At 31.9% G+C, this 24,673-nt stretch overlaps 1 protein-coding gene and 1 pseudogene across 1 annotated transcript; both read right to left on the bottom strand.

Annotated features, from left to right (window-relative positions):
• Nucleotides 1–12,268: 12,268 nt before the first annotated feature.
• On the bottom strand, nt 12,269–18,461 carry LOC106429439 (annotated as a pseudogene).
• Nucleotides 18,462–21,544: 3,083 nt separating this feature from the next.
• On the bottom strand, nt 21,545–22,726 carry LOC106432068 (PR5-like receptor kinase). The gene has a single exon (XM_048754769.1). It carries the CDS (start codon nt 22,539–22,541, stop codon nt 21,726–21,728), a length of 816 nt encoding a protein of 271 aa, XP_048610726.1. The 5' UTR covers nt 22,542–22,726; the 3' UTR covers nt 21,545–21,725.
• Nucleotides 22,727–24,673: the final 1,947 nt, after the last annotated feature.

Raw genomic sequence — 24,673 nt, 5'->3', positions numbered from 1 at the left:
ATTATTAATCTCAAAGGTATTTGTTACGTTCTCTTTCTCGCATGTACATATAATTTCTTAACTATGCTTTCACATCCACATATCATTTAGATTAGAGTATTTAATCGAGTTTGCATGGTTTAGTCATGTCTGATGTATTGCTTATCAGTTATGTTATTTAGTTTAAAAGGTATAGCATCATACTTTAAGTACTAAAGATCATCTATTCTCAAGCTAATGAGTAAATTAATTTTAGAACTTACTAATTATTTTTCAATTGTTTACTGGTTTTTATATGCAGATGGAGATACTAAATAAAGTGTTTTTTTGTAATGAGTAAATAAGGTATTGGTAAGCTAGAAAATGACCAATCTATAATTTGTACTTTTCTAATACTCTTGGGAATGAGGTTCTTTTGAACTTTCGATTTCGTTGATTTTTAAATTAAATTGTAATCTATTTAGCCTTTCCTTATTCATATATTGCCGAATAGTATGATTTTTTTAAGTGTGATATTGGGAAGAATGATAGACTATACTGTGATTTGGCTCTAAAAGGAGTTAAGTTCAGCTGCTCAAAAAAAGGAGTTAAGTTCAATAGCTAAAGCTCATTGTAGATTCTAGACATTAAACTATCATAGCAGAGGTATGGTTTTATTTAATGTTCCTTATTACTGCTCATAGTTTGCAATTAAAACGTGATAAGACTGCAATCTGATTTCATATATCTTGGTTGAGAATTATATAGAAGACTAGAGTCGGCCCGTCCTCCGGACGGGAAGTTATAATAAAAATTGTTTTATATTAATTTATGAAGTATTTAAAAATTATTATAGATTAAAAAATATTATAAACGAACAAATAATGAAAGAATGATGAGATCATTATAATTAATTATTTTTTTGTTTTGAATTACAATGACAGTAACCTTCACTATTCTTTGATAAATAACATTATATTTTCAATATTTATTTTAATTTCAAATGTTTAGTTTTATAATATTCTTCATTAAACTAACTAATTAAATTTTTTGTGTGAATATGACTCAAAACTTCAAGTCATCTCTAAAGTAATTCATGCTTTTTAAGATTTTTCTTTGTGCTTTACAGGTGATGTAATTGTATATTCCCTTTCTGCCTGTATTTTGTAAACTTTTGATCAGATAAGTATATAATAATGTGTATGGCTTTTGAGAATGTTAGGGTGTTGAAGGATTGTGTATGTCTTAATTAGTTATATTTGAGTTCGATGTTTGTGGCTATATTTATAGATTACGATGTATAAAATATTATATTGAGTGAATGAGGTGTACGTGGGTTCTCCCTGTATGGTTTTTGATAATTTTGAGTCCAAAATTGGTTGGTTAATTGTGGTTTACTATATTTTAAGTTCTTAAGAATAAGTTTGTGGTCCTCATGATTATCATTTGTATGAATGGATTGGGTCAACATGATTGCATTTTGTTACGGCATATGTTAGGCTAGAAATAATATTTAAGAACCGAGTAAACTAGTGAAAGTATAAATCTAATTGTTTATATTCTAAATTAACACTTAAATATATAACTATAAAATTCTGTTTCAAATATTTTAATTCGTTTAAGGTCGTTTCATAGGTGTAAATCAGATATCTTTGATGTAGATATCTACGTCTTTATTTACTATTACGTAAATAGTTTAGTTTTTTTGTTATTTTTCTATTAGTTTCTTCATTTTTACAGTTATAATTGAATATTTTTAGTTCTTTGTCAATGAATAAAATTATTTTAGTTTGTTTGTGCTAAGTTTAAGTGACTTAATTTAGTAATTTATATATATATAAATTACTTCATTATACATTATATTGTATTTAATATTATATTTAAAATATGTTTTTTTTTGAATAGTTTTGATATTTAGAATATTTTGTTAATTTATTTGTATAGATGAGAAAAAAGCTTCTATTGTAGCATGACATTTATGATATTGTAAATTGGGTTTTGTAAACAAAAAATAGGTAACACCATTCACAATATATAATTATAAACATATTTTTATTAAAATATCATACTGTAAAATTCAATAAATTTTGTTGGTTAGATTTGAAAGTAACAGTAACATTCATGTTTTTGCTAGGACACAAATTTTTTAAATAAAAGAAATTCAGGAAAATGTAATGATTTACATTTTTTCTTGTGGATTTTTATTTCACTTTGTTATAGTTGAAGAATATCTAAAGTAATGATAACTAATAATTTATTTATTTCTAGTATTTTCAAATTTTAATGTTTGTTGTGAATAGAGAGAAATAGAGAATTGGTTAATTTTATTATTCCATAGATAATAGTACATATATATATATATACAGATACAAAGTTAGAGTTCTAGAACCCTAGAACATAGGCTTAATGGGCCTAATGGACATCCACATAATTGGTTCATAACACTCCCCATTGGATGTTCATTACAAAAATATTTCTTAAAGCACATCAGATGATGGCTCGTCAAAAACCTTACCAGGAAAAACCAGTGGAAAAAATCATGGTGAAGGGAAAAAGAGTGCAGCGCGCATCTTCTCCCCCTGATGAGAACATAACTTGATATATCTTATAGGACACAATCCAATGTGATGAAGTAACTTATTCGTCTTAGGGTTGGACCGGTTTACTTCTCTTGGCAGATTTGACACTCTTCACTAAAACTTGAATATCTTGGTGGCCGTAAGACAAAATGACTTCAAAACATGTAGAAATCAAAGCTAACATCCATGGCTAACTTTCGGCACCGATTTGGATCTAGTAAGATGAAAATACCGAGCGGTATTTTGAATATCATACGATATTAGGTATTCTGAGACAGCTTGTACATGTCCTACAAAAACAGCTATATTGCGAGTTCTATAATGAAGAATAACTTGATTCAAATTGGAGATGAAAATAGACTCAAAGATCTTTCTCTGGACACCAATTTCATATTTTAATTCCATCTAGAAGGTCTCCTTTGATTAGAAAACGTTTGACCTTTGATTATGTCTCAAGAATAGAATGTGTTCATACATTGATTCTTCTTCAAGTATGATTGATCTATCTCATTTTCTCCTGCTTCTTAAATCTCGAAAAATACTTTGGCAGATTGATGACATTCCTATTTAGGTGTCTATTATTAGCGTGTTATTTGTTGCTTCGTTAAAACTTTGACATGGAAAACCCAGTGGGACAAAACCAATGATAAGGAAAAAGAGTACAACCACACGCATCATCATATTCTCCCCCGAAAGCATCATCTTTGGGAGATGTATTATCATCATACATATCATCCTTTTAAGAATGGATATAAACATATTCTCATTGAATAGACTCGTTTGATTTTCAGATAATCTCTTAGACCATTGGACTTCTTATCCATATCATTATTTTCACACAAAAGATCATATTTTGGTCTATTTGGACTCCTTGTCCAAATTTCCTTTTATAGACAATCTTCTAAACCTTCACATTATGCATATTTATACATACGAGTTATTATTTTGCTTCTTGTGAAAGTTACATGTATGACTATCCCTCTTGTCATACGAAATCACATCTTTCAATCATGAAAGAGATCAATAATTTTCTAATATCATGGTACTTCATGACCAATATTTTTTCTTTCTTTTATATGCTCAATATACTCGCGCGGTAATGTTCTCAAGAACTAGCACTTATTGTTTCTCGCAGCCCAAATCCTTATGGGGTTTACTGCTTCTTGCACTTTATATTCTTTTGGATCTTTAACATAAATTTCATTGTTCCAGTGGCCCTTAATTCTTTTTCTTTGTTGCCAGACTAAAGAAACTTGAAAGTTGATGCTTCCACCACATGATGATGTGTTTCTTATAACAATTTCAGGTCTTTGTGAGAACTCTTGTGCAACTACTCTTTTGCATCTCACAACTTTTCATCATCTCATTCACATAAAGACCAATTTATGTGCCACTGGTTTACACCTTCACGTGTATGGACTACTTGTCCAATTACTCTCTTTTTCCAAGATATATGCATCTATTGTTTCTTTTTCTTTTCGACCATTTATCATATTGTGTACACTTTTCAATAGATGGTTTATGATTCTCATTCTCATCAACTGCTACATTGCATGCATAAGTATTCACGACGTCGATTTGATATTGGTTCATATTGTTCCAGACACGACATAGCTATTTGAGATTTCTTTATTCTCAGGTACCTGAATTCTTTCTTGTCATGTTTTATATCTCTTTTCGAGATCCTTAATATTTCATTCCTCGATTCTGCCATTCTCATTCATGCTCATTTTATTTTCCGAGGATTATTTTATTTTGAACCGATCTTTCACGCTTCAAGCACTCTTTAGACTCGTTAGCAGTTTGATACTGTCCTTCTGGGACATCCATTTTAATTGGAGCATTTACAGCTGGTGCTTGTGACTTAATCACTTTCTTAGAATCAGTAAATGAGTCTGGCAACTCATATGCTAATTTTTGTAATAGAATTATCTCCATACATTTATATTGGACTTCTATTTACGCTCTTTAGTCCGAGGATCAATGATAATTCATTCAACTCATTTATTCTCCAGCTATTTATTTTCTCCCCCTAATGTTGGATAGACTAACTTTCGAGTCTTTAAATAAATTTTATAAAATCTTCTAGATTTTATCATCAATGGAGATTATATCCACCATGTTCATAACCTCTTTCGAGGTCCCATCTTTTAGCGGTTTGGTGGAGCAACTACAACTTGTGCTAATTTTCTAGATGGGGGTCTTTGGTTCCTGACCCAAAACCAATTTGATGGGGAGAGTTTTTAGTTACTCTTTGGCATTGTGCGAATTAATGCTGCTGCATCTTACGTATGAACATTAGTTATAAGATGTTCATCATGTATCTCCACATGCATAAAATAATCATCAAAGGCTTGTGAATTCACCAGTATTACTACTTAGTCTCACAAACATCAGGTTGCAGATCTATGACAAGGATACATACGAACTTCATGTCGATGCATTAATTATAAGCATATGGTGGATGATAAGTCCACCAGTGGGTGATCAAGCCCACAAACATCTCCTTGTATAAAAAGATTCCAAATCTATTTGACTGGTGAAAACCGTATTCTTATATTGTGCCTTGTAAGCAAGCAACATATAGCAAATCATTCGTAAGAATCTTATAGTTCTTCAACAAATGTACATATGATTATCTTTCGCATCATTACTAAACCGGGATGGCATAACCGGTTTGCCAGACATTACACGTTCAGTAAACTTCTGGTTTACTATTACTTTTATCTCCATTTCTAATCATTGTGCAGTACAATACAATAGTGCCTTGGGTAATACTTGTGATTCAAGGTATTCAAGATTTCTCTTTACTTATTGTCTCAATATTTTTTAGATGTACAATCCCTTGGTTTTATTTTATAAATGACTCTTCAAGTCTATTTCCAGTGTGAACATACTTATGGATGTTCCACGTACTAGGGATGTGAGATTCTCTAATTCTCCCTCTCGAGATGATAACACTGCATTTTTGTCAATCTCGAAGTGAATCTCAACTAAAAATCAACAACATACCCAACTTAAGGTCATGTGTTACAACATCTTAGATCCTTTTGATCTTTGAGACTTGAGAAAGTATAAGTTTCATTCCCAAAGACATATGTATATGCTCTTTTAGAGCTTCCAATAATCTTGATACTACAAGACATTGTACTCACACTAGTTTCTTTCCTTATAAGGTCAGAGAAATATCTCTTATTTGCTACCATACTTATTTTCTCACTTTTGTGAGAATATTTTTCTTGAAAGAAACTCATTGGGGTCTACTTTGACCATATACATATCCACATTAACGTCAACAACGACTTTTGTAGCCACTTCCTTAGAAAACAATGTGGTCTTTCTTTTTTCAAATATAATATCATATTTTACTCACGAGAATATATATAATCAACTAGAAGTGATTTAAGCTTAAAATTCTATATATATAATGGTAATGAATAATAATCAAATTATATAAAAAGATGTATTAACAGAAGTATCTTATTATATCAAGAAATAAATACCTATAGTAATTATTTTATTAGCTAAATTCTTAATTTCATGCTATTTAACAAGGTTTAACCAATTAATCAATTTAGTGAACGAATTTTAGATCACTTGTAATAATTTTATGTAGATTATTTTAAATGATAAAAAATTAATTGACCTTGTGTATAAAGCAAGAAAGAATAAAATACTTATCTTGACAGGAAAAATGCAATGGATATAAAAATTCCAACTGCTCATGTTTCTCGTTGGTATAATTTGATCTTTTCTCTATTATAGAAGATAAATAATCCTGCAATACTTGAAATTTGCTCATATAAATATGGCTATTATTCAATATTAGTATATATGTATAGTCCATTCACCAAAAGAAAATCAGAGTGAAAAAACGAAACATAATTATATTCAAGGATACACATCTAACAAACATCTTTTGTAGTATGAAACATGTAACGTAATATAATAACTATTAATAAATTTCGTTTAATCAACCAACACCAAACCAATAAATCGATTGATACAAGTAAATAAAGCAAGATATGTACCAGCAAGATTTTGTTGTACAAATTATAAAATAATATGCAGTGTCAAATATAAACCAAAACATGCTACTACGATACCTTGCTAATAGTTATTCAAATATTAGTATGCTAAACAGTTTTATTGTTAAATATATATCTCATACTCAAGTCAATCAACATATATCTGCATGGTCAAACAACTAGATCATCTCGACAGTATGAAAATAATGCATAATACATCATAAATAATAAATAAATCACATCATAGAGTATTCACGTAAAAGACTTTTAAATAACTATAACCATGTTTGTTATATCGAATGATTCTATGATACAATACTTTTAGTTAACATTCATTATCCTTGATAAATTATAGCACACAACCATTACGATCAAAATAAAACAAGAAGATGTTACTGTGCAGTTCAAAGCCAATTATTTGAAGTTAATTAATATAATGAAATTAGCTAAAGCAACTCACGTCAAAGTGATATCTCTTGCAAAATCATTACAATCAAAACAAAATACTAAATAGATTTATCTCTTAGATGCAGATGATAATTTTGATTTAAATAATTCTGACAAGTCACATGCCATACTTTACGAACAAATCTATTTATAAATCTATATGACATTGGTTCAGATTCTGTAACAAATAACTGTGCGTTCAGATTTTATAGTAATGTTTAGGCATTCAATCTCAAATCTAAACAATCTCAAAGTAAACTAAACAATAAAACATGAACGAAACTAAATTCAGCAAATCGAACCGATCATTACATTTAAGGTTTGTCAAACAACATAAGATGGTATATAACTCTGTATATAATACTCCCTCTGTTCCTGAAAGTAAGATTTTCTAGAGCATGCACGCTTATTAAGAATTTAATAAATATTTATAATTTAATTTATTTTTTAAATTATTATACACTTTCCAATAACTTTCCACCAATAAAATTTAATCAATTCAAATATTCTCAATTAATATTCCTCAAAAGTATAAAAAAATACCTTAACAATATAGAAAATCTATCTTTGTGAAACAAGAAAAAAATCTAAAACATCTTACTTTTAAGAACGGAAGTAGTACTAGCTTGTAACGAATACTCATCAAAACATTATGAAGTTGTAAGGTCTTTTTGTTTCTCTCGATGTTGCAATTAGGGGTTCGTTGGTATCAAATCAACGTACATGCATCGAACAAATAATAATTTAATTTACTGAACACACCCTACATATCGTGCATAGTTTAGCTAAGATAATAAATCATATACTTTCAGTAATAACAACGCATACAAGATGTTCTAATTATAAGCGAGGTTAAGTTTAATAGATTAGGTAATACTTATCTCGATCAATAATGAATACAGAAAGACCGGAGACGCCATTATTCCCAAACGAATAGATCTTGATTTTCTCGATGGGTTCGTGTATTGAATGTTGGTCACACGGGTAGGGTTTCGTGCTAATAACATGTTGTGAATAGAGAGAAATAGGGAATTGATTAATCTTATTATTTTATAGATAATAGTACACATATATATACAAAGCTAGGGTTCTAGAACCCTAAAACATATGTTTAATGGGTCTAATGGACATCCATACAATTAGTTCATAACAATGTTACACTAATTAATTTTCTCGTAATAATAAATTAATCTACTCCAAAATAAATCAATTGAAAATACAATATAATGTGATAAAATTATAAAAAGGTATGTTTTAAAGTACCATAGAAATATTTCGAATAATGTCATAAATAATAATTAATAGATTTTTAGTTAACAACAAATGATGTTTTATACTATATGTTTGTTTCAGTTTATATTATATTTTCAAATTATAATGAAATTTTGTTTAACTATTAGTGTTTTACTAATTATGTTTGTAAATTATTTTAGCATCTTCTGAAATTGTTTTTAGCAAAATTATTTGTCGGACATTTTGCTCATGCTATTTGAAAATATTTTTACAGATTAATAATTAATAATTTTATAAATCAATAAAGACTATAAAAGTATTGCATTTATAGGAGAATTTAATTGAGTTTCATACAACATCATACCAAATAATTTACTTGAGGAACTAAACCATAATCTAACCATTAATAATCTGGAAATAAGGATAAACCAGACCACATATAAATGTTTTTTGAATTTCGTTTTTCTCTTTAGAGATTAAAACCAGATGAAGTAATTCAGTTCTATAATATTTACGGTGTTTGCTGTATTGAATGAAAGTTTATAGTTTTTGTTTAGTGCCAAGGATCCCATTCTCAGTTTCCACATTCACATCGTAAAGCATATATAATTACACAATTAAAAGGATTATGCTCTTCAAAAAAATGCACACCACAAAGCAAAATGTATAGAATAATCCATGCACTCCAAAGTCCAAATATGGATCCCTCTTTGATAATTCAGGAGCAACATAGTAATAATCGCTTCCTACTATATCCTTCTAGACCTTTCATGTAAACTATGAGCACAAGAATATCAATTAAACGGCATAACTTAATAATGTAAGTGTATAAGCAAAATATTATGCGCTTCAAAACTCAGTGTCTCCATTCTGAAGCTTATAATTATTTTTCAACGAAGCGATCTATAAAAACCACAAACAGACCAGAGTTTCAAAACAACCCCATAAAAACAGAGGAGAAATCAAAACCTAATTGGATTTCACAATTATGACAAAGAATGTTATTTTCTTTACACTCAACTACTGACGATCTTTAGTTGGTAAATGATTGTAAAAGTAATCACCATTGCAGAAATTATTTCTTTCTCTCTATTTCTCTAATTACAAACAGAGAAAGCCGATGAGAAAACAACAATCGTTACATTAAAGTATCTCTCATTTTTACTCTTGATTCGTCAACTGTACTATGATTCCATACGCAAGACTATGATTTCGCTTTTTGTATACCGATCAGTGGCCACTCTGGCGTGGAAGACTATTTAACAGAATATCATAAGATAGTTAACCTCCACTTGTCTTCTCTTTACCGCCGTTTCATCTTATGTTATCACTGCCATCTCTATCAACATCCTCCTCGCAGTCCTCCCGATCCAATGTGGATGCGGCCTCTCCCTAGGCCCAGTTCCAGTTGTACATAGATTAGCCATGGCTCTGATATCAGATGTCATCTTGCTTGGAATTCTCTTCTCCACCGTTGCTGAGATCCACGACACGCGCTGGCAATGGCGGCGAACATGCACCACGACTGTCAACTGGTTCCTTCGAGGTGAGAGATCATTACTCAATCTTAACCTCAGCAAGATCATCTTAAAGTTTCGCGGAGGATGATGACCCTTTGGCTTCTTGTGTTTTTAATGAAAAAATAGAATGGTTTGATGAAAACTGGAATTTGGAGAGGATTTTATCGCTATTTATAGGATCACAAATTTTGGATCTGCAAAGCAGTTACAGATGGAAAATGAGTAACTAAATTGACATAGAGGGAAAGAGATACGGGAGAATTAAGTGGGGTGGGGGGGGGGGTGTTAATGGAGGAAGATGGGAAGAGGTTGCCGTTCTCGTAGAGGATATGGAAATTAGGGATTAGAGAAGATGAAGGTTGTGGAGAATAGGAGGGCCGTTAATGGGCTTCGAATTCAGTCGAGAAAGTGGGCTACGGTAGATATAATTCTAACAAAAGAAGAAAGCAATTCATGTGCCACGTGTCACTCTAGGTTTTGGTGAGTTTTGCCTTGACATGTGTCGCGCTCTCAGCCTCCGAATTTATGACGTGGCATCACCTGGAGAGAGTAAACTCTATTATATATATATATAGATAGATATCAATTTTGCTGAAAATGGACTTCCACCTGCAGATTTCAAGGCCTTCAGTGGCATAACATAAGTCAGCAAGAATGAGAGCGTATTTGGTTGATAACAATGTAAGTGCATCAATAGGATCAGGATCTACTGTAGCGACTAACATAAAGCAGTTTTGTTGAAGAACTTCAAACTAATATTTGTGCTCCAAGAGCTAATTTTAATCAATGTGATTTTTAATAAACAAATTAAACTGTTTTTCATATGTTTAGTCAATGATAAGTGTGTTAACATTTTTAACTAAACATGTAATTTTCAGTGTATATAGAACTGAAATTTGGTTTTATTTAACAATTTTCTTACTTGCGTACGCACGGGATTAATACTAGTACACAATGTTTCAAAATGTGAGATGTTTTAGTTCAAAATATATATATTTTTAAAAACAACTTTTTTAAGACTGATTTATTATGATATTAGAATTATGATAAAGATTAGATAGACGACTGGACAACGTACAATACTTATCTATCTTATGAGGATCTACGCCTAACTGCATCACCCGACATCTGAATTTTTTTACTTTTTTCGTTGTATTTTGATATTTTCACAAAAGGACTGCTTTACTATTACGATATACTCAGTGATATAATCACATGACACAGTGCACATATATGGCAAGATCTTGTCCCACTGAAATGACTGCTTTATCCATTTCAATGTCTTCAATACTCCTGAGTAACCCCCGAGAAACACATCATGCTACTCACTAAGTATTAAAAAAATCAAAGCAGATGTTGCAGGTATCAGTAGACGATGTTTGTACCACATCAGATCATCTCTCACCCTAAAAGGCGAGTTTGGGTCTAGTTGACCAGAAAATTAATAATCTTAGGCTAAAGAATTGGATCTTGCTCAATTCTTTGAATGAATTATGTAATTGTAAAACATGAGGAACCATCACTGATAGTAGTAGTGACGAAACAGAATTCTTAGCTGGTGAAACAATCTGAGAAAGACCATTTACCACTGTATTTTTGATGCTTGGTTTATACAAAAATTCAAAATCATAAACCCAGCGGTTTTGTTAGCCACCTTTGATAATCAAAAGATACGTTTCGTTTCTCAAGCAAGAACTTGAAACTTTTTTTGATCAGTATGAATCACAAAATGACGTCCATTAAGATAGTGCTTCTACTTCTATTTGGACAACACTATGGCCATCAATTCACGTTTGTATATAGGTTTATGTTGTGTTGGAACTATTTTTTGAACATTATGAATAATGTATTCATATGTCAAAAATGAAATTTTATTTGAATGAGAAATGGAGGTCTAATGTGTGTGATTTGGGAATCTTATATAAAGTATCAAATACATACATTAGATATTTGATCTTGGATTTGGGTTTTGATTTGTTAGTTGGACTTCATGTTCATTAACTTAAATCAAATATATGTTGATCTTTTATATTGATAAAATATAAAAAAGAAATTCATTTTAAAGTATATTATTTTGTTTGAATTGGTCAAAACAATAATAATTTTACTCTTTAATTTCTTGGTCAAAATGTGGAATAAATTCACATACTAATTGACAAGAATTAAAGTCTCCATTAGTGTACCATGGAGGTTTCATTTTTGTGTTGAAGAATGAAATTTGTGCTTCTCATTATTTTTCTATAAAATGGCTAGTAAGCATTATAGAAAAAAATAGACTTTGAACAACAAATCAGTTTCTACTACTTTGAATAGTTATGTTAGTATCTTTTGTTTTTTGAGTCTGAGAGTACAACACAGAAATAAATTCGATAGATTCTGTTTTTCGGTGATGGTAAACAGAAACAATGCTGCAGTTGTATCCTGGGAATCTGAGCGCTATAAAACCATCACATTACAGGACATTTAAAGATTTAAGGAAAGAGATTAATCATCTCGACTCTGCAATTCTTCTTTATTCTTGTATTTCGGTATTGTAATTTTAATTTTGATTTTTATTATTTTTTACAAATATCAGTTGTCCTATGGTAGTAAAATAAGGTTCCTACATATTGTTCCATTGAGTTCAAACCATAAATGAATTCATGAATCTTCTTTTTCTTATCTTTACTCCTTCTTCATCTCTATGTTTCTTCTTCTTTAAGAACTACAAAAAATTGATAAATCAATCTAAAGAAATATAATGATTCGATAAAGTAAAAGAGAAGGATTGAAGAAGAAGATTTGTTTGTAAATATGGAAGGAATAGACGAAGATAAAGAGTATGAAGAAGATAAAAGGAAAAATTAAGTGAATTGTGTTAGTAAATCATTCTGTATCTACGTGTCAGCTATTGTTCCTAGATGTAGGCATAGAGGCTGGGATGACATTTAGAAAGTTTCACAGTCCGACCATCATTGAGAAACTTTGTATATATGGACTGCAAATACACAAAATTAATTTGTGAAAGACACGACTCGAGATAAAGTGAGAGAGACCTAGGATTTATAGAAGAAAGTGAAAGAGAAAAAAATATTTGTTCATAGAAAGGGAGAGAGAGAGATGAAGTAATTTGGTCCATTGGATTAAAATGCAATGAATGGTCTAAAATTGTGATCTTTGCACTTATAGATTGACCAGTGAGGATTCTTAATTTTTTTTTTGGTCAAAAAAATAGATGAGAATTCTTAATTTTTATTATTTTTTTTGGTCAATTTGAAACTCCATTTTAGCTTTATATTTTTGTGATTTTATGTTTTGATTTAATTTTATAAATTTAATTTCATCTTTGAAATTTTAAATATGTAATCTAGAATATGAATGTGAATGTGTGGTTTAAGTTTAAATTATGATTATAATAAACTTTAGTTGCAAAAGAATTATATTTCTGAATTTTGATTTTTGGTGTAAATTTATAAGATAAAATATATAATTTGGAGTTTTGAATTATAATTTTTTTTTAATGTATAATAGTTTAAGAAATAGAGTTTTTGATTACATTTAGAGTTTAGAGTTTAAGGTTAATTGTGTTTGGAATTTAAGGTTTAGGGTTTAAATTTTGTGTTAAAGGTTTGTGTATAATAAATATAGATTAGTAAAGTTTGGAGTTTGATATAGGGTTGAAGTTTATAGAGTAATTTTTAGTGTTCATGAAATAAGGTTTTGAAGTTTAAGTTGGGGGTTCGGGTTTTAGTATAAGATTTGAGACTAAAGTTTGAAATACTAAATTTGTATAATGTGTGTTTAAGATTTGGCGTTTGTCATTGAAAATATTATATTTTGTGGTTATATTTATGATTTGAGGTATAGGGTTTGTAGTATAGTGTTGGTGTTTAAATTTAAAATTTGGAATTAAATTTTGAAAAGATTAAATTTTGAGTTTAAGTTTAAGATTTAAAATAAAAATAAAAAAATAGACTTTTAAGGTTCATGTTTAGAGTTTAGTATTTAAAATCATGTTTAGGGTTTGAACTAGCCACAAAATATTCATGGCAAAGTCATGACAATTTATAAAATAGCAACAAAATTTTAAAGTAAATTGTGGCAAAAATATATTTTTGTCGATTAGCCACATTTCTAGCTCTATTTTATTTTGTGACTATTCTTTCACAAAATATTCGTGGTAAAATATTGGCATAACCGTGAAAAAATGGTGGTTATTTCATATATATTTTTGTGGATTAGCCACAAATGTATCCATGTTTATTTCATGACACAAAATGTTTGTGGAAAAATTGTGGCTATGTTTAGCTATATTTGTTTCGTTGTAAATTCATGGGGGTTTTAACCACGATTCGGATACAATAGAAACATTTCTCATTTTGTGGCATTTTTTTAGTTTTTCATTACTTTTTAAAAATTGCAAAAAAAAAGATTATGGTTTTTTCGTGACAATAGTCGAGATTTCTACTTCCTACCAAAATAAATAGTCGAGATTTCTACTAGTGGAAACAACAAGATTTCTTGTGTTAGTTAAGTCTAAACGACATTTTGAAACATAAATGACTAAAAATGAAGAGTTGATTATTATTTAGGACACATTTTGAGTTTTTCTTACACTCATAGACACTTTCCACTTGTGACACATTTTTTTGTGGGATCCACTGGATTTTTGGATAACTATACCCTTAAGAAAAAGAGAATGTTAGTTTTTTGATTATTTTTCTTATTGTACTTCATGATTTTATTTACTTTTATCTCAAAATCTAAAATATATTAAATAAAAATAATTGTCATAATAAATTATATATAAAATTCTCTATCTTTTAAGATTCATTTTCATATATGTATGTTAACTTGTAAAGAAAATTAATTGTGAACGTGGACTCCAAAGCGTGGATAGTAGAGTTATACACTATTTATGGACATGGACACCTTAACACAGAGGTCATTGGCTTATACCTTTAAGAGCTTGTTCTTCGCTATCGTCTTCGGGAAGAAGAAACCCAAATAACCATGTTTCCACCGTTACTCCCACCGTCACCGGCACCACCGACACCATCACCACGATCGAGTTTTGGTTCTAACTTTAAAGGTCTCATCTTTCGATCCGATGTACATCGATATGCTAGAGACTTCCTCGTGACCACATCCAATCCAACGCAACTGGCTCTCGATCTCCGATAAGACAGCTCGATCAGAGATGTCTTATCCATTGGAGCTCGATCAGAGCTGTCTTATGAGAGATCGAGAGCTAGTTGCGTTGGATTGGATGTGGTCACATAGTAAATCTCCAGCATCCAAAAATGAGATTTTTAGTGAGTTGGAACCGCTCGATCGTGGTGGTGGCCTCGGCGGTGCCGGTGACGGTGACGGTGGGAGTAACGCTGGAAACGTGGTTATGTAGGTTTTTCCTTTCGGAGATTATGGCGAAGAATATGCTCTTAAAGGTATCAGCCAACGGCTTCCGTGTTAAGATGTTCATGTCCACAACTAGTTTACAACTCTACTATCCACGCTTTGATGTCCACGTCCAAACTTAATTTTGTTTACACGTTAATATATATATATATATATGAAAATGAATTTTAAAAGATAGAAAATTTTATGTATAATTTATTATGACAATTATTTTTATTTAATACATTTTAGAATTTGAAATAAAAGTAAATGAAAACATTAAGTGGAGTAAGAAGATGAGAGATATCCATGTGATGAGAAGAAAACAGCTTTTATATTAAAAACATAAAGACAATGAGAGAAAGAATAAAGTCTAGGGTCATAGGAGTCTTTTTTTACTTGAAAAAATGTGTTTCAAGCATTAAGTGTCCTATAGAGTAATTGAAAAGTGAGAAAGTGTCTCTAAGTGTAAAAAACTCAAAAATGAAACTGAACGGTAGCAATACTTACTTTTATGCCAACCAAACAAACAACCCACAGACAAATTAAGTACAGATGAATATCAGACTTATTAATACTAAGTTGTAGTTTAATAGGTTCTCCACATACATTGGATCATACTTCGGAGTAAATTGAGCTTTCACCTGATGGCTGAGATGACCCTGGAATATTATGCATTGGCATATGCAAAAGAGGCTTAGGAGGTGCCTTAAGAGTATCCAAACTTCCTTCCATCATCTCAATGACTTCGTTCATCATTGGACGATCTGAAGGGCATAACTGAATACACCAAAGACCGACTATGATCATCTTTTTAGCTATATCTTCTTCTTCTTGATTCAATTCACCGCCAAGAAGCTTGGTGCTATCTCCACTTTCAAGATCCTTATAGATCCAATCCGGAAAGTAAGCCGAGCTGTTGTTCAGATCAGATTTTTCAACCCTTTCTTTGTCCCTTGCTCCGATCATCTCAAGAACTAACATTCCATAGCTGTACACATCTGACTTGTAAGACACACTTCCATACATTCTTGAAAACAACTCTGGAGCAATATATCCTATAGTTCCTCTTGTGTCAAGCGATGACAAGATGCTCTCTTGGTTCTGGCAGAGTTTAGCAAGACCAAAGTCAGAAACTTTGGGTCTCAAATTATCATCTAACAACACAATTCTGAGGTTTAATGTCGAAATGCACAATCCTTGTTCTGCAACCGTAGTGCAGATACTCAATTCCCTTAGCAACGCCTAGCGCAATTCCATATAGTGTACTTACATCAAGATTCAGCGACTGATCTAGAGATCCATTCTCTACAAACTCATAGACGATCGCTCTTTTCGACCCTTCGTAGCAGAAACCAAGCAGAGAAACAATGTTAACATGAGATGTTTGGCTGATGCTAGCGACTTCGTTGATGAAGTCTTCACAATTGCTCATCGAATCCTTCAAGACTTTTACTGCCATCACGTAGCTTCCCTTTATGTACGGTACCAAATCCACCTCGTCCAACTACTTCTGAAAATGATTTGGTAATTTTCTTGATTTGTCTATAACTATATAGTCTCGAGGTTACAAGCGCCTCAAGGTTTTGTTTTCTCAGAGCCTTTTTCTTTCTTCTCTCGCATAACAAGAATACTAGAATCATCACCAAATATGCAGTAACTATTGACCCTGCAACTGAAATATACAAATCCAAAGTTAGTTTCGTTCACTAGAAAGTTCAGACACAAGCCGGAACAGCAATCAATATCCTAACCTGTCCCGATTGTAATCAGAATCAAGAGATTCATACTGTAATTACCTGCAAAATTTACTGGAGTAATGAACATTCAGAATGTCAAAGTTAGTAATGAATATTCATGAAAGCGACTTTTACCACTATCATGACTAACACGGCATTGTATTGATCCTGATACATACTTGCAGCCTATGTTGCACCAAGACGGATACGGGGACAGAAACGGGGACGGAATCGGGGACGGGAAACGACAAAACTAAAAATGTAAAGATACGGGTACGGCATATATATGTGTATAAAAAGATATATAATATCTATAAGTTTAAACTATAAACAAGTCAAACTATAAATTTCAACGTAAAAGTAGAGCAAAGAACATAAATTCACAACCATAAACTAAAAAACAGAGCAAAGAACATATAGACACGATCATAGAGTTAACAAAACAGAGAACATTTGATATAACCACGAGCAGTAACCATTAGGGAATTAAAATATTGGAGTTATAATAGAGAAACGTCACGGAAACGTTTTCTCGCCGTCCCGGCCGTGTCCCCGTCTCGGAAACGTAACGGGTACGTGAGACGGCTATGAATTGCCGTCAGCAACCCTTTCCGGAAATACTAAAGCCGCAGATTTCACCAGTGGATAAACATTCTTGACAAGGTATCTCCTCCATATTCAGTTTCGCTTCAAAACCTTTTCTAAGAACACTTTCTAAATGTGTAATATTCAAAGCTTCTTCCTCTGGAACGTAACTTGCAGGAACAATGACGCTAAACCTCTTATCACAAAGTTTATTATATCTGGAGTCCTGAACCACCGACCCAATATTATTCATCGGACATGTGAAATTGCCAAGGAAATGGCGACGAGGGTCACAGTTGTAGAACACGGTGAGGCTTTTGTAAGATGGTAGGTTCTGTAAGAGATCTTGAGGCAAAGGTGAAGAGGAGAATAAAGCGGAGCAGAAAGAACCCGAAATTGAAAGTCTAAGTGTAATAGATTCCTCCTTCATGTCTATATGGAGGACAGTGTAGTTGTAGCCTGAGAGATTAATAGACGTTGTGTTTGAGCTTTTGTTGCAGCTAAGATTCAGCAAAGGGTGACCGCAAGATGGGGAGCGTTGCTCTCCCGGGAAAGGGTAACCGACTGTGATGTTTCCGCACTGAAACGGAGTTTCACAATACACAGTTGGTTGTTTCTGGCTTGGAACACAAGGAAGATGATAAAACAATAATAACAAAATAAGAAAGAACTCGGTCCTTGGAGATTCCATGGATAACGAAAAAAATATACTTTGCTGTGATTAAAAATGAGAAAGAGGAAAAGAAAATTAATAAACAGAGCAGTGTTTGTTGACTTTGAATAGATGGGAGAAACGCCCCGTTCAGGAACGCCTAGTCGGACGGTCGGATTGGACCTAGCGCCTAAAGAAAAAATCAGGGATTAATCGGAAATTATGCGAGGCGAAATTTTTAGATTGTTTACTATGTTATAAAACAAGTTAATCTTTAATTATGTATAACATTAATACATTTTCATGTTTAAGATTGTATAAAACACACAAATAGAATATATAAACTTAATATAGTGTAATTTTCATGAAAATTATGAATATAAATGATATTTATAAAATTTTAGATCAAACAAATAAATAAAAATATTATTTAAAATAAAAATAAAAAACAGATTAGGCGGCTAGACGGTCATTTAAACGGTCATAGACCGCCTGGAGAAAATCGGATATCCGATTTTTAAATCGATTTGGCATAAATCGGAACGGAAGAGTGACGCGTAACGCCGACGCGTAGCGGCTAAACGGCCGCCTAGGCGGCTAAGCGGCCGATTTTTAGAACATGGGAGAAACGTAAAGAATTGAAGTAGCTGACTTTTCTTACTACCAGAGAAGAACATGACGACTTGTTTTAGATCAGTGACATGTACGGCTAAGCAATTAGTTATCCCTTTTGATTCGAATTGAAAAGTCTGGATATCCATAATTAGATGAAGTAAAACAAATACTAATATGCAATATCCGTAAGAAACGAAACAAAACAAAAATGCTAATATTTTTAGGAATGAATATCTGATCCAATCTGTTGCATATATATACATATATTTTAAGAATTATATATATATATATATATATATATATATATATATATATATATATATATATAAATATATATATATAATATTATATATTATATAAGTTTTACAGTGCTTTTATTTACAAAATTTATTATATTAGTTATTATAATTTTAAAAAGTAAATAAATTTTTATTTTTGTGATAATAATATTATTTTGTATTATTTTGGCTTTTTAATTTATTTTTTAATTTTTTATATATTTTTTACGGATCGAATTGGATATCCGGTCAAAAATCTAAAATTTATCTGATATTTGGGACTCTGAATATCTATATTCTGGATGGTTACGAATCGAATCAAATCGAATAATTGATTATTCAGACGAAACGGGTCGGATCACGAATATCTCCAAAATCCGGATATCCGATTCTTGCCCATCCCTAATGACATGTGTATGGAACTAAATTGACCTTAATCTGAGGAAGAAAATGATTTCTCCATCTCTTGTCTTTTTTTTTCTGTTATGTCTTTCTATCAAGCATCTCTTGTTCGAATACTTGACTATATACCTTACTAGTGGTTTTTCCGGGTTACGTCTGGGTTTTCTTATATATTTTTAGTTTAGTTAAATTTATTATATTACTAATTGAATATATGTAATGCATATCTATCAATTTTACAAAATATAAATTATAAAATGAATTTAAAATTATTAGAGTGCAAAATTTAATAATATTGAAAATATATATTATATGACTGGAAAAATATATATTGTTGATTTATATTTTAAAAATAATTAAACAATAAATTATTATTCTTATAAGCTTTATTTAATGCTTTAGATGATTTATTTTATTTTCCTATTGCAATATTTTTTATTGTTTAGAACTAATTTTTTCAATAAAACTAAATATTTTTATTGGTTCAGAAAAGTGAATTTTGGGCTTTGTTAATATAATGCGTTTCATTTTTTTTGGCGGCATCCTTACGTAGGAAACGGACCTCTCACTCAAATAAAATTGGATGTAAATATATAGATTGTATTTTTACTTGTCATCACTATTTTGTTGTGAAGAGAAAAAAAGTGATTTAATAGATACTAAAATTAAATGTTTGAAAATAATGTATGATGTTTCAATTTTTAATTTTCTGTAAAAGAATAAGAATTATTTGAAAAATGTAATTTATTTTATTTTTAAAATTGTAATATATTTTTTCTTTTTGAGCTTTTCTATATTTCGTTTTATCATATTGTAGAAGACAAATATAGTCTTCATGATTTTAGCTCCAAATATTTTAGTTTCAATGTGATTTTTTTGTTGTTTAGTCTCTTAATTTTCTGGTGCACAAAAAAGTCTCTTAATTTTCTTTTGCGCACTAATCATGCTTGGTTTGGACATGTACTCTGTGACGGTAAGTGGCAGATGTGTTTCTCTTTTTTGAAAGTGCGTTCAATATGGTAAAACCGAATCGTACCGAACCGAACCGAAATAGACAATATGGTTTGGTTTTGGTATATATCATATAAACCGAATGGATATAATTTTATAAAAACCGTAGGATTTGGATATGGTTTGGTATATAACCGATTAAACCGAATAAACCGAACAAAACCGACTAAAAGTAGAAACATGTAAATATGTATCTATTTTATAACAATACATGAATATCTATTTGTTATATAAGTTAAATTTGTGTTAATAACTATTACCATAATGTTATAGTAACAATTTGTAAAACAATTGAACTATAATTAAATAACAATACATCGCAATTCAGACATCGTATTTTTAAGTTTTTTTTTTATTTTTTTGTTTTATTTTAGTATTCACTAAATTAATATGAAGATTATAAATTTGATAAAAAATAATTAATGGAAAATTTTCATAACTTTTTTCTTATCTATAAACAAACAGAGTTTCGTGTTCAATCGAAAAAGCATGACTTTAATGAACACTAAATATGGAAGAGTGGAAAAACTTTTCTTTCATGTTTCTGTTTGGTTTCATATTTTTATTTTCAAAATTTCAGGCTCTGATTTTAATTATAGATTTGATTATTTTATTTGATGGTAGAAGCATTTTTACTTTTTTGTTTATTTATTTGAACATGTAATATATTTTTAATAAATGACTGTGTTGACAATATGACTCTAAAATTCATTTTATATGATCTCAAACTAAATAATTATGTTTTTTGGTATAAAACCGAATAAACCGAAAACCGATGGTATATAAACCGAACCGAACCGAAGTAAATATGGATTTAGAATGGTAGTTATATTTTACTAACCGAAATACCGAAAACCGAAAAAAACCGAACCTAAACCGAACCGATATCCGGATTGAACACACCTGTGCGTGGTCCAGGCTCCTGCCAAGCTCTTGGGCCAAGCTCATTATTTGGCGGGTCTTATTGAGGAGTGCAATCCCTCTTCAAAAAAAAAATAGCAATATCTAAGTGAGATCCTCTTTTCTCTGTTTTAAGTGTGAAAATCGAGTGTATAGTCCAATTTTGAAGAGTACTAGAAAAGGTGTTTTGCCTATTTTGAAATATTCTTTCTTCGGCTAGAAAACACGTCAAACCAACCATATATAAATAAATGTTTGACAAATCTACAATTAGCTTGAATTGAACTGGTCTTAAATACATAATTTCATACTATTAGAGTGAGAACAATCGAATAGGAATTCTATTAAAACAGCCGACAGGAATATCTCAAGATCTAAAAATATTGGACGTAAGAGATTTCTCTATTCGGTAGCTGATCCTGTAATAGGTATTTGAACTTCTTTGTTGGAAAATCGTAAAGTATCTTCAGTAGCTTGGAGAGTACCTCTTTCAAACTGACTTGAGTTAGCGAAGCTTGAAGTCTCATTACTATCTTCAGTTGTTTCTGCAACTGTTGCGGGTAAACACAAGAGAGGTTTAGGTGGAACCTCGAGAGCCTCTAAACTCCCCTCTAACATTTCAATGACTTTCATCATTGCTGGACGATGAGATGGATTGGTCTGAATACACCATAGACCAACCAATACCATTTTCTTTGCAATTTTCTCTTCATCTTCGGTTGTCTGACCTCCAAAAATCCTCATGATTTCTCCCCTATCGAGATCCTTATAGATCCTATCGGGAAAGTACATTGAACTATTGTTTGATCCAGAATGTTCAACGTTTTCTATATTCGTTGCTCCAATCATCTCAAGAACCACCATCCCATAACTATATACATCTGACTTATGCGAAACTCCTCCAAAATTCTTAGAAAACACTTCAGGAGCAATATATCCTGCAGTCCCTCTCGCGTCTAGCATTGAAATGATGCTCTCTTTGTTTTTGCACAGCTTAGCAAGACCGAAATCTGAAATCTTGGGACAGAGATCTTTGTCCATGAGTATGTTTTGCGGCTTTATGTCGAAATGCACAATCCTTGATATACAACGATTATGCAAATACTCTAGGCCGCGAGAGACACCTAATGCAATGTCATATAACTTTTCCCATTCCAGCTTCGCTGACATCTTCTCGGAAATAAACTTGTCTGAGGGATCCATTTGGCATGAACTCATAGATTATAGCTCTCTTGTTTCCTTCATAGCAGAATCCAAGTAAAGAAACAATATTGACATGAGATGTTCTACTCATGCTTGCTAATTCATTGATAAACTCTTCTCCATTCCCCTTTGACTCCAGTAAAATCTTCACTGCAACATCATGGTTTCCATCAGGTAATTTTCCTTTGTAGACAGTTCCAAATCCTCCTTTCCCAAGAACATGCGCAAATGAGTTTGTCATCTTCTTGACTTTTTCGTAACTATATCGTTTCATCATTACAACTGCGTCAATATTTTCGACACTCCATTCACTTTTTCTTGCATTCCGTGCTCTCACTATTACCGCAACTATAACAATGATCACCACAACTGAAGCCGCTGACAGTCCTGCCAGAGGAGAACAATCCTTTTGAGATTTTATGAGAATTAAGAAAGAAAAGAGAAATTAAATGAAGAACATGAAGACTAATGAGAGACTTTCTTGAAAGATAATGAGAAAGAAAGAATTGAATTACTTGATTGTTTCATGTATCAAGAGTACCTATATATACAACAAATGGGGAGCCAAAACAAAGAGGCTCTCATGCACTAAGTGAGGCTCCCTTGCACTAAGGAGAGGCTCTCATACACTAACTAAATAAAGAAATGATAGTGCATGATATGTGGGCATAATACTCCACTCACCAAACAACCTCATTTTACATTTACAACAATTTACATTCATAAGTTTACTTATCTTTGCTTTATGATCAACACTCCCCCTCAAGCTTGACACAGGTAGGTATCAAGCTTGGAAACCATGAAGCATTCCCTCATTAAAACCTTTAGCTTGGAAAAACCACATGGGATAAAAAAACCAAGCTAAGGAAAAAGAGTAGAACACTTCATGGCTAAGGATCAGTGTGATGGGAGATCCACGAGTCCCAACTTAGAATGTATGAATTCACAAACCTTAGTGCTTGCAGCCTTGGTAAAGATGTCAGCCAGCTGATCTTCACTTCTTGTGTAACAAGGGAGGATGATTTTCTGTTCCACAGCTTGCCTCACCTTGTGACAATCTACTTCAATGTGTTTAGTCCTCTCATGAAAGACTGAGTTGCTAGCGATGTGTATGGCAGCCTGATTATCACAATGCATAGTGATTGGTGTTGTAGTCTCAATCCCCAAGTCTTTAAGCAGCCCCTTGATCCATATCAGTTCACTTGTGAGTTTTCTCATAGCTCTATATTCTGCTTCAGCACTTGAGCATGATACTACTTTCTGCTTCTTGCTCTTCCAAGTCACAAGGTTGCCACCAATAAATGTGCAATATCCAGTGGTTGATCTTCTATCAACTCTATCTCCTGCCCAATCAGCATCACAATATCCCACTATTTCAGTGCTCTTGTTGCATCCCATCCAAACTCCTTGGCCTGGTGCCTCTCTTAGGTACCTTAATATCCTTTCCACCATGTTCCAATGGTGAATTTTTGGCGCCTGCATCTGCTGGCTTACTTGGTTCACAGCAAAGCAAATATCAGGTCTTGTAATTGTGAGGTAGATGAGCTTTCCCACCATTCTTCTGTACTGCTTCTCATCTCCAAAAGGCTTATTTTCAAACTCCCCCTGTCGCAGCACTTTGTAACCATCTTCCAGTGGGGTCTTTGCTTTCTTTTCTCCAAGATCACCTGCCTCACTCAACAAATCAAGTATGTACTTTCTTTGAGATATGAATAGCCCCTCTTTAGATCGGCATATCTCAATCCCTAGAAAGTACTTTAGCTCACCCAAGTCTTTAATATCAAAAGAGGATTTAAGAAAGGCTTTAGTTAAGATGATACCTTCCTTATCACTTCCAGTAATGATAATGTCATCCACATAGATCAATATGACTACAATCCCACGCTGAGATGTGTGGGTGAATAGGGTGTGATCAGCTTCAGACTTGCTGAATCCTCTTCCATTAAGAGTTGTACTCAGCTTGTGGTACCATGCTCTTGGTGATTGCTTTAACCCATAGATTGCTTTCTTTAGCCTCAGCACATTCCCTGGTTTGACAAAGTTTTCAAGCCCTGGTGGTGGTCTCATGTAGACTTCATCATCCAATTCTCCTTGAAGAAAGGCATTCTTCACGTCCATCTGCCATAAGTCCCACTCTAGGTTGACAG

This window comes from Brassica napus, chromosome C4 (genome assembly GCF_020379485.1).
Source record: "Brassica napus cultivar Da-Ae chromosome C4, Da-Ae, whole genome shotgun sequence".
Classification (NCBI taxonomy): Eukaryota; Viridiplantae; Streptophyta; class Magnoliopsida; order Brassicales; family Brassicaceae; genus Brassica; species Brassica napus.
Note: the sequence above shows the minus strand (reverse complement) of the source record. Positions and strands in the feature narration are given on the sequence as shown.

Coding starts and splice junctions, on each gene's coding strand:
- LOC106432068 (XM_048754769.1), bottom strand. CDS start 22,541: ATGAGTTCATGCCAAATGGATCCCTCAGACAAGTTTATTTCCGAGAAG.